This window comes from Hemitrygon akajei, chromosome 21, assembly GCF_048418815.1.
Source record: "Hemitrygon akajei chromosome 21, sHemAka1.3, whole genome shotgun sequence".
Taxonomy (NCBI): domain Eukaryota; kingdom Metazoa; phylum Chordata; class Chondrichthyes; order Myliobatiformes; family Dasyatidae; genus Hemitrygon; species Hemitrygon akajei.
Window position 1 is genome coordinate 61560827 of NC_133144.1, and position 13767 is coordinate 61574593.

At 38.7% G+C, this 13767-nt stretch overlaps 1 protein-coding gene across 11 annotated transcripts in view; it reads right to left on the reverse strand.

Moving 5' to 3' along the window:
• Nucleotides 1-416: 416 nt before the first annotated feature.
• Nucleotides 417-13767, reverse strand: part of dlg5a (discs, large homolog 5a (Drosophila)) — a 225920-nt gene continuing 212569 nt past the window's right edge. For all 11 annotated transcript variants that reach the window (XM_073025566.1, XM_073025563.1, XM_073025562.1 and 8 more), the window contains 4 exons: nt 10941-11068; nt 9626-9735; nt 7188-7300; nt 417-2246 (listed from right to left, as the gene is read on the reverse strand). In XM_073025566.1, the coding sequence (XP_072881667.1) occupies nt 2143-2246; nt 7188-7300; nt 9626-9735; nt 10941-11068 (455 nt within the window). In that variant the 3' untranslated portion in view covers nt 417-2142. The remainder of the gene's footprint in view (nt 2247-7187; nt 7301-9625; nt 9736-10940; nt 11069-13767) is intronic.

Here is a 13767-nt window from a genome sequence, read left to right on the forward strand (position 1 = left end):
ATCAGGCTGGAGAACACTCAGAACATCTCAAGGCCAGCTTCCATCCCACTGTTGTAGGACTCTTAAACAGATTCTCTTTTATGATAAAGAACTCCTGATCTGCTAATCTACCTCATCGTGACCCTTGCACCTCACGGTCTGCCTGCCCACTTTCTCAGGTGCAGCACAATACTTATGGATGGACTGGTCTGAGTGGGTGGCATGCAAACAAAACTTCTCACCATTATCTCAATTCGATTGATATACACCTAAGCCAAGATAACATTCTTTTAGGTCAATACACCACAGATGAATTTATCACTAGTCTCCACTAGTCAATGTCTTTATTGAACATCTCTGTAGAGGAGCCAAAATGACCTAAAGTTTTAAAAACCTTACTTTATATCCACTGGGTACGTGAAATAACACACAATGAATATCAGAAATTGACCTTTATTCTTGTACTAATCAATTGCTTTACAGTTGATACAAAGTAATCTTTTAGCACAGAATAAAAACATCAGTACCTGGTCACCTTGTACCATCTCTGTCACACACTGACTGTGCCCTGCAATAACATAGATTGGCAGTGAATGCTTGGGAATCTAGTCACCGAATTGCTGAGTTCAGGTTTGATTAGTGAGCCAATTCTAACAGTGAGACTAAATGCCTTGTTTGTCAAAGGGGGACTTCCTCACTGCTAGAAGGAGTTATTACAGAAAATATTAAATTAATTGTTCTACCTCTGCAGGGTGTGAATCAAATGAACAACTTGCCAAAATTATATTTGCAGACTTAATCTTTTTGTGTAGTGTTTTTAACCATTAAAATGCAGTACTTTGCTTTTTGACACAGTGTGTTCATTACAGTATGCAGCCCATGTTTTGTGGAATGTCTGAAAGGTTGTCATACGCGAGAGTTATTGGAAAGTGAGGAACAGCCGTGTTTTTTAATGATTCATTTGCATTGAAGTTGGTAGATACAGCAGTGAATAGCTAAAACCATGAGACAGACAGGAGGATCGCGAGCAATCCTGTGTTAGGCACAAATGGATTCACAAGTGCAACATGAAACAGAGGATACAAATATTGACGATTTGGCACAATATATGACGAGAAACATCCATAAGCAATGCAGATCAATAACTGCTCTCCAGACAGTGGCCACACTACAATTATTTACTGTGCCTTATAACTACATTTACTTTGACAAATCATCCAAGGGAAATATCTTCTTAAAGTTAAATAAATCTATTTGACTGCTACACACACTGATTTTTTTCTTTTCTTAAAAAAAAATGCTCAACATAACTTGCAAAATTGCACCAAAATGAGTTTCTTCAATATTTACAGCTTTTAGAAAGTGTCATATCAGCATGCTAGGCCTATCTAATAGCTCATTACTCCCCTTGCTACACAATATCAGGCCCAACAATTAAGGTATTAGTTTATACAATATGATCAGATACATTATGCTGTTTACATATCAAGATCCATGCAGAAAAATATATTTGACAGACAATTAAAAAAACAGAAACAAACGCAGTGGTCTGCCCTTCAAGGGAGTGCACAAACATTTCATAACTCACTCCAAATAGTACCAGTCACAATACCTTTTCCCAGCTACAAGTTCACACTCTACCAATCTTTATAAAACTTAACCTGCCAGTAGAATATCAGGGCTCTGTTGTATCGCCCAATCACAAACTCATTCTAAAGAGACGTCTTATCCAAAATGTGGAGAGTAAGAGAACAAAAAAGATTTTAAAAAACATTCAAGTAAATATTTAAAACAGTTAGGAATTATTATTTGTAAACGTGTCTTTCTAAGTTTAAGTTACAACATCACTTCTCCAACTTTTACTTATGGGGGGGGAATGGGGTCAAAAAGGCAGAATAAAATATATACTTTTAAAAATCAGTCCTGTAAAAATCCAATTTGAAGGGTTTTTTTTACATTGCAGTACAGTAGATGCCAGGACTTTTTAAACAGCATTTGCCCAACACTCTAAAGTTGACAACTTCTGCTCTCCAGACGTCCATCCAGCACGCTATCTATATTCTGTGTAACCCGCAATATTCAGACAGATTTAATTCAAACATAATGGAGCAATCATTTGCTTAAACGATTCCACACCAGCGCATGAGCTGCCCGAGCAAGGTCCTAGAGAGTCCCAGCTGGAATCCAGAGGACTTTGTTTTGTTCTTGATCAACAACTGTCATGATTTGAGTGCAAATGTAAGGCAGGCTACCTCCTTGGACAATACCTGCAAAAGACAAAGAGGTACAGAAAAAAGTTTATAAACCACACTGGATTTCTAAACCAAAGGTATAAAGTAGGCAAATAAGAAGAAATCTTTTCCTTGTTGCTGGTGTATTACAATCCTGCCTCTGAATCACCAGCCCCTCAGTAAATATTTAAGTCAAATTAAATTTATCAAAGTAGGTACATGTCACCATATACAACCTTGATTTTTTCTTGTAGGAATCTACAGGGAAATAAAGAAATACAATAGAATTTATGAGGAACTATACATAAACAAAGATGGGTGATGCACTTTTCTCACTGCTGTCATCAGGTAGAAGGTACACGAGCCATCGGGTAGAGGGTACAAGAGCATCAGGACTTGCACCACCAGGTTCAGGAACAGTTACTACCCCTCAACAATCAGGCTCTTGAACAAAGGGGATAACTACACTCACATGCCCATCCATTGAGATGTTCCCACAATGAATGATCTCACCTTATGGACTCTTTAACACATTATCGCATGTTCTCATTATTTATTTGTATTTTCATTTGCACAGCTTATTGTCTTCTGCATGCTGTTTGATCTTTCATTGATCCTGTTATAGTTACTATTCCATAGATTTGCTGAATGTGTCACAGGAAAATGAATCTCAGGGTTGTATGTGGTGACATATATGTACTCTGATAATAAAATTTACTTTGATCTTGGAATAAATTACCAATGTGCAAAATTTTAATCTTGTGATGAGGCATTCTTCTCTACTTAATATAAATGAAGTGGGTTACAATATAAAATTAACACAATATACAAAGAAACGGTGATAAATACAATCTGCGTTGAAGCCAAATTAATTAGCTATCTTTTCATAACTTCCAATTTCTTTCTCCTGTGCTGTACCTGCATGACAGGGTGCAGGTATTGAAATCACAGAAGCAACAGGACTCTCCAACGTGGCTATTTCTTGCAAATGAATCAGACAGCATATTCTGGTGATTCTACATCAGAAATTAAGACAGCTGAGCCTGATGTTCTCATCACCTGAATTTGCTCACACACATTTCAAGAGGCAGTGAGCTGCTCCTCATTAGGTCCTCATCATTGGCTGTGAATCTGTTATTCAGGTCAAGGACAAAACTCAAGCAAACCCAGTATAAATACAGGTGAGCAGCACACACACAAAATGATGGAGCAACTTCTGGTAATTAGCCTCTCGTCTCCTTCACCATTCCTGTTTTCCTCCCTCACATTATCTCCTTACCTGCCCATCACCTCCCTCTGGTGCTCCTCCCCCTTCCCTTTGGTCTTTGTCCTCTCCTATCAAATTCCCCCTTCTCCAGCCCTTTAAATCTCTCATCAACCAAGTTCCCAGTCTTTATTTCACCCCTCCCCTTCCTTTCCAGTCCTGAAGCAGAGTTTCAGTCTGAAACGTCAACTGCTTACTCCTTTCCATAGATGCTGCCTGACCTGCAGTCTTCCTCCAGCACTTTGTGTGTGTTGCTTTGGATATCCAGCATCTGTAGATTTTCTTATGTTTATAAATACTGGTAAGCCTCATGTTACGGCTATTTGGGTAACCTTACAGAATTCACAAATCATTACCCAAACATTTGAGATGTGAAATAATACTTACACAATTTATACAGAAAACAAAGCAATCAATCGAAAACTTATTGCTTCTCTACTCAAATGTCTTTGCACACGTGCAGATGTTGTGGGAAATTACGATGTGGAGTGTATTCCACAAACACAAACCCCCAGAATGCAGCACAGTCCACCTGAGGAAATCTGACTAACTTATTTTAAGTAATTAAAGTGTGACGCAATGAGAACAAATTTTGAGAATATTATCTTGGATGTGCCATTTGCAGCAACATCCTCCAAATCTATTTACAAAAATCAGTCATACCTTAAAACTAGTGTTTACCCTGTGAATAGTGATAACACACTTTGTACATCAGTTTTCCCCTCAGAAGAAGCAAAAGGCAAAGGAGAAAAAAAATCCAAATGTAAAGAATATGTATTTAATACACATCAAATTTGGAAGTTTTCTATATGTCATGTTTAGTTAAACAACAAAATAATTTTTCATTACAGCAGGGCCTTTAGAATACAAAATAATAAGTTCTTGCATTATTGACAGCTTACAGAATCTTCAGACTTTTCTCTCCCAGGCAAAAAAGTAAATACATTAAGACACACAATAGTTATGTACAAATAGTTACATCATACTTAAGGCACCTGATACACTAAAACTAATTAAAAGGTCAAATCCAAAGCATAGACATGAATACATACACACTCAGTTGTCATTTTATTAGGTAAATCCTGTGCATATGTTCGTGGTCTTCTGCTCCTGAGCCCATCCACTTCCAGGTTTAAAGTGTTGTGCTTTCAGAGAAGCTCTTTTGCACACCACTGTTGTAACACATGATTATTTGAGTTACTGTCACCTTCCTGTCAGCTTGAACCAGTCTGGCCATTCTTGTCTGACTTCTCTCATTAACAAGGCACTTTCACCCACAGAACTTCCTCTGACTGGATTTTTTTATCTTTCACACCATTCTCTGTAAATTCTAGAGACTTGCGTGTGAAAATCCTAGGAGATCAACAGTTTCTGATGTTACGTACCCTGTAACTGGGTCACTTACCAGCAAAGATAGAGAGGTCCGTTGAAGTCTGATGGTACTATTTTTAACAGTATTTATTGATAAAAAAATACACAAAATAATGTCAATGCAAACATGCAGATAATACACGTCGTCAATACTAAATCTAAAAGCGCGGGTATAATAATAATCAATAAGAAATAGCTCTATCGTTGTCTAGGGGATAATGTATTGTCTGATGGAAATATAAAAGTCACTCAGTTCATTCAAGCTACAGCTTTTGGGTTGGAGAGAAAGACGGGTTTAAAATTTGCCCATTCCTTTTATGATGTCAATCCTTCGAGAGTCGTTGGGAGTTGGTTTCCCCGTTGTTAGCTAAAAACCTTTCGGCTGTGGAAAAGGGCCCACTGATTCCAGGGCAAATGGAACCGGACACACGTGGCCTTTCCCCTGGTTTCTTGCTATTACGGGATCGCTGGCGTTTCTTCTGGTGCGTTTGAGGGGCTGTTCCCACAGACCCTCTTTTTATCCTGACTCACAGGGTCTCAGATGTCAATCAGGTTGGGATGATGCAATCCCTCCACCAACCTCCCCCTCGTTTCATTGCCTGGGGCGTCGATGCATCGTACAGGATGCAATACACAAGTCCGTCTCCAAGAGACAATAGCCGGCATCAATGGGTCTGCCTCTCGGAGGCCAAGACACATTCCAACGACTTGTGGATTCTGCATGTCTTTCTCTCATTTCCTGGGTCTCCTGAATGACTCAATAGTGATCTTGCGATTCTCACAAAGGAGGGGGCTACCCCGCACCCTTTGGCCCCGCAGAGCTGTGGTACATTCATAACACTGAGATACTCAAATAACCTTTTGTGACACCAACAATCATTCCACAGTCAAAGTCACTTAGATCACATTTCTTCCCCATTGTGATGTTTGGTCTGAAGAGCAACTCAGTCTCCTGAAAGTCCCGATGAAGGGTCTGGGCCTAAAATGTTGACTGTTTATTCGTTTCCATAGATGTTGCCTGACCTGCTGAGTTCCTCCAGCATTTTGTGTATGTTGCTTTGGATTTCCAGCATCTGCAGACTTTCTTGTGCTTATGAACTGAATCTTTTGACTATATCTGTATGCTTTATGGACTGAGTTATTGCTTCACATGGTTGGCTGACTAGATATTTGTATTGATGAGCAGGTATGCAAGTGTATCTAATAAAGTGGCCACTGAGTTAGAAGTAACTGGTATCCAATATGTGGGGATATTGAATTTTACCTCATCCCCACTGAAACACACAAATAAATTAATCCTGTAAACTTTGACACTTTCTTCTTTCATCATTCAAACGAGTATGAGCCTTTATCAAATAACCTATTTACTTGGTTCTTGGACAATTTAAAAAAAGTAAAGAGCCTGATAATTGCAATCGATTGGAAACTCAAAGCCAATACGAATTTTAGTTTCAAGTTTTTCTATAGCTGTTGACTAGAGTTGCCAATTCATAGCAGAACTGCATCGGGCAGTGCCATCTAGCATCACTGCATGGTTAGTGCAGAGCAAAAAGAGCCAGTGAGTCAAGCCTGCCCCTGTGGCTGCAGTTTACAACAATAACACTTAATCTTGTGGAACATTACTCATACATAGATTGGAGAATGCCAATAAGCATGTGTTACACTAATCTTTTATTAAAAAATTATATTACCTTAATATTGAACAGCTTAGATTCGATTAATTATTTTTATCATTATAGTATGTTACAAGCCTTAAAATCTATTTGGGACAGGAAATTTCAAGAGTTTATAACACACCATAATCATAAAAACCAATGCATTAAACTTGAGCAATTTACTATTCAGGTTATATAATTTTATGAAGGACTGGCTTATGGGATGAATAGGAAGGGTCCTTGACAATCTGATGACCCCCTACCATCAGGCACAGTTTCTCCTCTCAGCCTGTGAGACTTCTGAACTCCCGACTCCCATCCAGTACACACTATTATGAAAATGTACTGTTGTATATTTAACTATAAGCCATATAAGCATTTTATGTCAAATTATACATCTACAGAATATTTTTATTATCTCCTAATATTATTGTGTTAATATTATTTAATTTGCTGTATGTGATATATGTACTGTTTTGAAACTTGGTCCCTGAGGAACGTAGTTTCGTTCAACCGTATACACGTGTACAGTTAAATGTAAAAAATAAATTTGACTTTGAACTTAATCAGAAGGTACCACTTTCATGCATAAAATAACAAACCAACAACTTTATTTTAAAAAAAAATCTTCCCTTGCCCAACCATGCCAAAATTGGAATGCTACTTATAAAACCAAAGGTAGAATACCTGTGAAAAACTTGCTGTATTCCTGTTCAATCTTTTGAGCAGCCTCAAACTGTTCCTTGGAATGTTTTTTTTGCGTACCTTTGTCTCGCAGAAAGATTGGGTCCTTTTGCTCTCTGTAATGAAATACCACCAAATGAATTTGATTAAATAATGCAAAATAATGATGGAAAAGGACTAAAATGTGAATGTACCTGTAAAACAGGCCCTTCAGTAGATCTACACTAATCACATATGCCCATGAGGAGTGTATCCTTCTATGCTTTGCCCTTTTAAGAGCTTTCTAAATGCCCCATAATGATTTTGTCTGATTCTACTTTCTTCTTTACCAGTGAAACCAGATATCAACTAGCCTCTGAGTGAAAACATAGCCCTCAACTCTCCTTTAAAACTCTTTCATCTCAAAAGAAAACTTAACCCTCAGCTCCCCTTTAGAATTACTTTCTCTCACCCACTGGAAATAAAGATTTTGACTATGTACCATATCTATTCCTCTCAGAATTGTGTAGAATTTTATCAGGTTATCACTTAAGCTTGGGAAAACAAATCCATCCAGTCGAATCTCTCCCTGTAAGTTTGCCAATCCAGGCAACATTGTGGTGAATCTCTTTTGCACTCTCTCCAGTGCAACTTTATCATTCTAATAGAATGACAATGGGAAATGCACACCGTACCCCAAGTGATTTGTAAAGTAGCAGTATAACATTGCAACTCATATTCTGTGCTCCAACCTATGAAGCTGCATGCATTCTTTACCATCCTATGAAATTTTTCATCACTTTCAGGGAACTAAGGACTGAACCCTTATGACTTTCTGTTCATCAATATTCCTTAGTCCACTACCATTTACTGTATGTGTTCTACCCCAATCTGACCTCACAAAATGCATCTACCTGTACTTGTCAAGATTAGCCTTAGCCTTCAATAACCACCTTCTCTGTACACAACAACTCAGATTTTCGTATCATTTGCAGACTTACGAATCATTCCTCAGAAAATAATTTAAAAGAGTTGTGCAAGAATCATGAATCCTGAAGAAGGGTTTCAGCCCGAAACATCAGTTGGTTGTTCATTTCCATGGTAGCTGCCTGACCTGCTGAGTTCCTCCAGAATTTTGAGTGTGTTGTGTAGGAACTAGTTCGAGTTCCTTGCCAGAGGGAACTAAGGTTCCACCACATTCTTGATTGTAACACTGACCAATAACTATTTTATTTGCTATATTTACCTCATGGCTTCGCTCTTTTGGGAAATGCTGATTTATTTCATTCAGATGACCAAAAGATTCTTTTAGCCTTTGGAGCCCTTAAAATTTTTGTGTTTTTCTAATTTTTATCCTCCGTCTCTCCAATGTTCTGTCAACTCTGCCTTACCTAAGAACACACATCACTGTATTTTCCTGACTGAAAACTTGATAGGAACTGAGTAAACATAATGTGGCTCTGATCTCCTTTATCTCTGGAGAAACTGCTAGATCACACAATGAAATAGGGAACCCAAACTGGTGAACAAAAAAATATGCTATCCGAACATCAGTGTACGCTGCTGTCATAATAAGCAAAGCTGCAGACTAACACTGAAACTGTGAATTGCCAATCTCCCCTCTCGCTGTGGAAAGAGTGATACCCCTCTCTCTCTAGCTTCTCTACTTCCTGAAAATTACCTGTCCCTCAACCTATCTTCATATTGTCTGCAAAGCTTTCAACACAGCCATCAATTCCACCATCCAAATCACTGCCATATAATATAAAAAGAATCGGCCCCAACACAGATCCCTGTGGAACACGATTAGTCACCAGAATCTGACCAGAAAAGGCTCCCTTTATTCTCACTCTTTGCCGCCTGCCAATCAGCCACTAGAATCGGTGCTAGAATCCTTCCTGAAATACCATGGGCTCAACTCACACATCACTAAGAGTAAGGGGCCCAGAACAGATCCCTGAGGCACTCCACTGGTGACTGACACTACATCTACTGCTCTTCCTTCATCAATGTGTTTAAATGGAACCATTGAACCATTTTATAACATTGTAGCGCTCTTTAATATTCTTTAAAGCACATCGTTATCAACTTATTTTGCTACTAGTAAGTCAATTTTTTGTTTTTAAATCACTGTCAGTCTTTTGTATTATGACATTAAAGCACTGACAATAATTGTGTTATTAGATTGTCCCCTTTATCACATTGTGTATTAACCCTCAATAAAACACAAAACCACTTGGAGCTGACCTAATATGTACTTCTATGTAAAGAGAGCATGTTACCCAGTCTTAAAAATGGGATATGCAGAACTTTTCCAAAGCTCCCGCTAATTTATTTTCTTTTTAAATAGACTTTTGCCAAGTGCAAAAATTTACCAACGTATCCTCATTTGCTTTAAAACTATGTAGAATTTTTGCAAAATCACAAAACAAAGTTTTAATAATTGATAATTAACCACTCACTTGATTTGCTTTAGGTTCTTGTACCGTATGAATATGACAATTGGGTAGATGTGAATTCGGTGAAGACGCTCTATAGCATGCGGTGCAATATCTAACAAGCAGTGGCAGTCCTACAAACAAGGTCAAAAGTTGGTTATCAAAACATAGATAAGTACAGTAATGTAACCAAAAGAACGGTCAGAACGTCATACCTGCACTGGTTTAATCAGAGTACGACTAACCGCCACCTGCTCCCACAGCTTCACGTGACCCTGATCGGTGGGAGGGTAACTTTGCCCAAGGGTGACCAGCAGGCTGGTGGAGAGAAGGAGTGCCTAACACGTCCACTTCACCACCCAGCTGTGCACTCTTTTATATCATATCCAAACACTAATCCGATTTCCTATTAAATGTTATCAGGTACTGTGCTTCAATAATCATCTGACAAAGCTGTTGTGTGCTTATAACCCAGTAACAAAATATAGACTCTCGCAATAATACAACTCGTCTTTTTATACTAATTTATGAGATGTTGGAACCAATTTTCTGCAACTTGCCCTCTGAAAACCAATTCTAATTTTGAAAACATTAACTTTCTGGACACTACCTTTGAAGAAAAATGAAACCAAACAGCTATCTAAGAACCACGTACTTAAATTAATTCCCTTGTAAAATTATCTTTGCACAGCAAAGTATAACATTGATTATGGAAGTGAGGACAATGGAAAATGGCTCAGCAACCTGCTGACTTTGTCAGTGCTGAGGGGGAAGAAAATCATTCAGCCGCCGGGTACAAACTTGTTTGATTGTATTTTACTGTGCAGTGTAGATGGAGCGTAAACAATCAGTAATCTTCTCCCTCCCTCAACTTACTGGAATTACTTTTAGAAATAATTACATCAAGGGGATGCTCATAAATATTAGATCAGTAGACCTAAATTAATCTTCTGAAGATGTCTTACAGAAAGTGGCCTGTATAAAAAATGATGCCTTTGTTAGTCTCTTTGATATATCTTGAAGCACTGGTATTAAAAACATGGTAGGAATAAGTGAATTTATAATTGAAAAAGATCACTTTTCTTCTCTGCCAAACTCTGAATCTAGTTTAAATCTTGAACTAAAATTACTCGTGAGACTACTCTATGCTTTACAAAGCAGGAATGATGCTGTCTTCAACATAATACAAAATGCAAACCTAGTTTAAATTTACTAATAGGACTGGAAATTAGCTAAAATGCCATGGCGCATATATTTAAAGTAATGTAATATCTGTACTTAGCACAATTTATGATCCAGAAACAGAAATAATCAAACTATATAGAGATGAGAGAACCACCTTCTCAGTTATTTCTTTTATGGAGGCAACAGTTGTGACATCAAAATGCCCACTCCTCCTCTTATAATCGATGAAGAGATAGTCTGCTACTCCTCGTTCAATGGCCTGCTGTGAAGCTTTCATAACCTCTGGAAAAAAAATGAGGGGAGAAGAAATTAATACATGGAACAGCTTGGTCTTCAGATAGAAAAATAGTATGATTAGCTTTATTTGTCCTATGTATATTGAAACATACAGTGAAGTGTGTCATTTGTATCAAATCAAATCAGTGAGAATTGTGCTGGGCAGCCCACAAGTGTCAGAACACTTCTGGTGCCAACACAGAATGCTCAAAACCTACTAACTATAACCGTACATCTTTTTACTTGGTGGAAACCTACGAAGTCATGGGGAGAACGTACAAACTCCTTACAAATAGCTGTGGGAATCAAAACACCGATCTTACAGCTGGCACTGTAAAGTGATGTGATGTGCTAACCGCCATGCTACTGTGCTGACATAATCACATTACAAGTATTTTGTAATGTAATATTAAAATGTACCGTGGACTTCAACTAACAATGAGGCTTCACTGTTATCTTCTGAAAATGGACAGCAAGTTCTGAAAGGTGGCTTTGAATGGAAGTGATACAAAAAGCGCTGGAGGAACTCAGTGTGTCAGGCAGCATCAAGAGGGAAATGGACGATTGACATTTCAAGTCGAGACCCTTCACCTGGACTCCACTTCCTTCCATTTGATGCTGGTTCAGCTACTGAGTTTCTCTTTTTATGTTGCTCCACAGTCAGCATTTGCAGTCTCTTGAGTTTCCAAATGAAATGAAAATTTTAAGTTATTCCTCCAAACAAATACTGCAAGTCAAACATGCATTGGTAGGAGGAGGAAATATCTGTTTTTTTAAAAAGCTGAAATAAAACTAAGGGCATAAAAAAAATCAATGCCTGGAAGTGAACTAACCTCAAGTTATACAAAATTATGAGGGGTACAGATAGGGTAAAAGCAAGCAGGCTTTTTCCACTAGAGTTAGATGGGACTACAACCAGAGGTCATTGGTTAAGGGTGAAAGGTGAGAAATTTAAGGAGAACATGAGCGGAAACTTCATCACTCAGGGTTGTGAATGAGCTGCCAACAAGAGTGGTACGTGTGAGCTCGATTTCAGCATTTAAGTTTGGATAGGTACATGGAAGGCTATGCTCCCGGTGGAGATCGTAAGATGTAGGCGATTTAAATGGTTTTGGCGTGGGCCTGTTGGGCCGAAGGGCCTGTTTCTATACTGTACTTCTCTATGAGTAACCTTCTGGGAGCATCATAGGTCTCTATTATGTTACCTACTATGGGGCCCTACCATCTTGGAAAAACCTTTTGAAAATTATTTATTAGTGAGTGATGGACAATTTTAATGGTATCCATCTCTGGCAGATGTAGAAATGTTAAAGGTTAGTCATGTGGTACAGACAAACATTCCCAGTTGGAGAGGCAGCTACTATGTCCAAGGACCTGAGAAAACTTGAGTAGATGGAAGAAATCAGGATCTTATCCAGGAGAAACATGCACAAAATGCTGAAGGAACTCAGTAAGTCAAGTGGCATCTATGGAGAGGAATAAACAGTCAAGGTTTTGTACCAAGACCCTTCATCAGAACTAGAAAGGAAAGGGGTGGAAATCAGAATAACGTGAGAGAAGGGTAAGGGATACAAGTTAGCAGATGATAGATGGAGGAGAAAGTGGGTGGGTGGGGGAGGGAGGATGAAGAACCTGGGAGGGGATAGATAGAAGAGATAAAGGTCAGAAGGAGGAGGAGAGGTCAGTGGACCATGAAATAAAGGGAAGGAGGAGGGGAACCAGAGAGAGGTGATGGGCAGGTGAGGGAGAAGAGAAGGAATGAGTGGATAACCAGAATACAGATTGGAAGAAGGCAGAAGGATGAAGAGGGGGGAGAAATTCTCATGCTCTGCGATTAAATATGATCTTTGATCTCAGCACCAACCCCCACCCCATGATTCCCTTGAAAATCTAAAAATTAATGTTCAACACACTGAGAAATTCAAGTCTCTGGTCCTTTCAGATAGATAATTTAAAAGATCCATTTCTCTCAGGATAAGTAAGTTGCTTCCTTAACACTGTCCTGATTCATTAACACAGCTAATTAATTTGAGAAGGTGACTGCTGTTTCTAGATACATCAACTTTGCATCCACTTTCCAACACTCCTTAAGAGTTCTCCAAATGAGATAACCCCTCGTTCTTCTAAACAGAAGTGATTATTGGTCTCATTCACTTATAACATGCCCTCCATCCCAGATGACCATAAATGATAACAACTCTCATAATAACATTTGAAGTTTCTAATCTAATCTAATTAAATAACCATTCTTAGAGTTAACATCTGCTTATTCTGGCTTCTTCCCCCTTCCGTTTCAGTCCTGATGAAGGGTCTTGGCCCAAAACATCAACTTTTTCTTTTCCACAGATGCTCAATACAGGAGCCCCTCAGGGCTGCGTACTGAGTCACCTCCTTTATCCCTGTATACTCATGACTGTATCACCACGCACAGCGCCAATCTGCTAATTAAATTTGCTGATGACACTACATTGATTGGCCTTATCTCAAACAATAACTAAGTGGCCTACAGGGAAGAAGTCATCTCTCTGACACGGTGGTGTCAAGGAAACAACCTCTCCCTCGATGTCGCAAAAACAAAGGAGCTGGTTGTGGATTACAGGAGGAATGGAGACGGGCTATCCCCTATTGACATCAATGGACCAAGGGTTGATAAGGTAAACAGCTTCAAGTTCTTCGGCATCCACATCACAGAGGATCTCATGTGG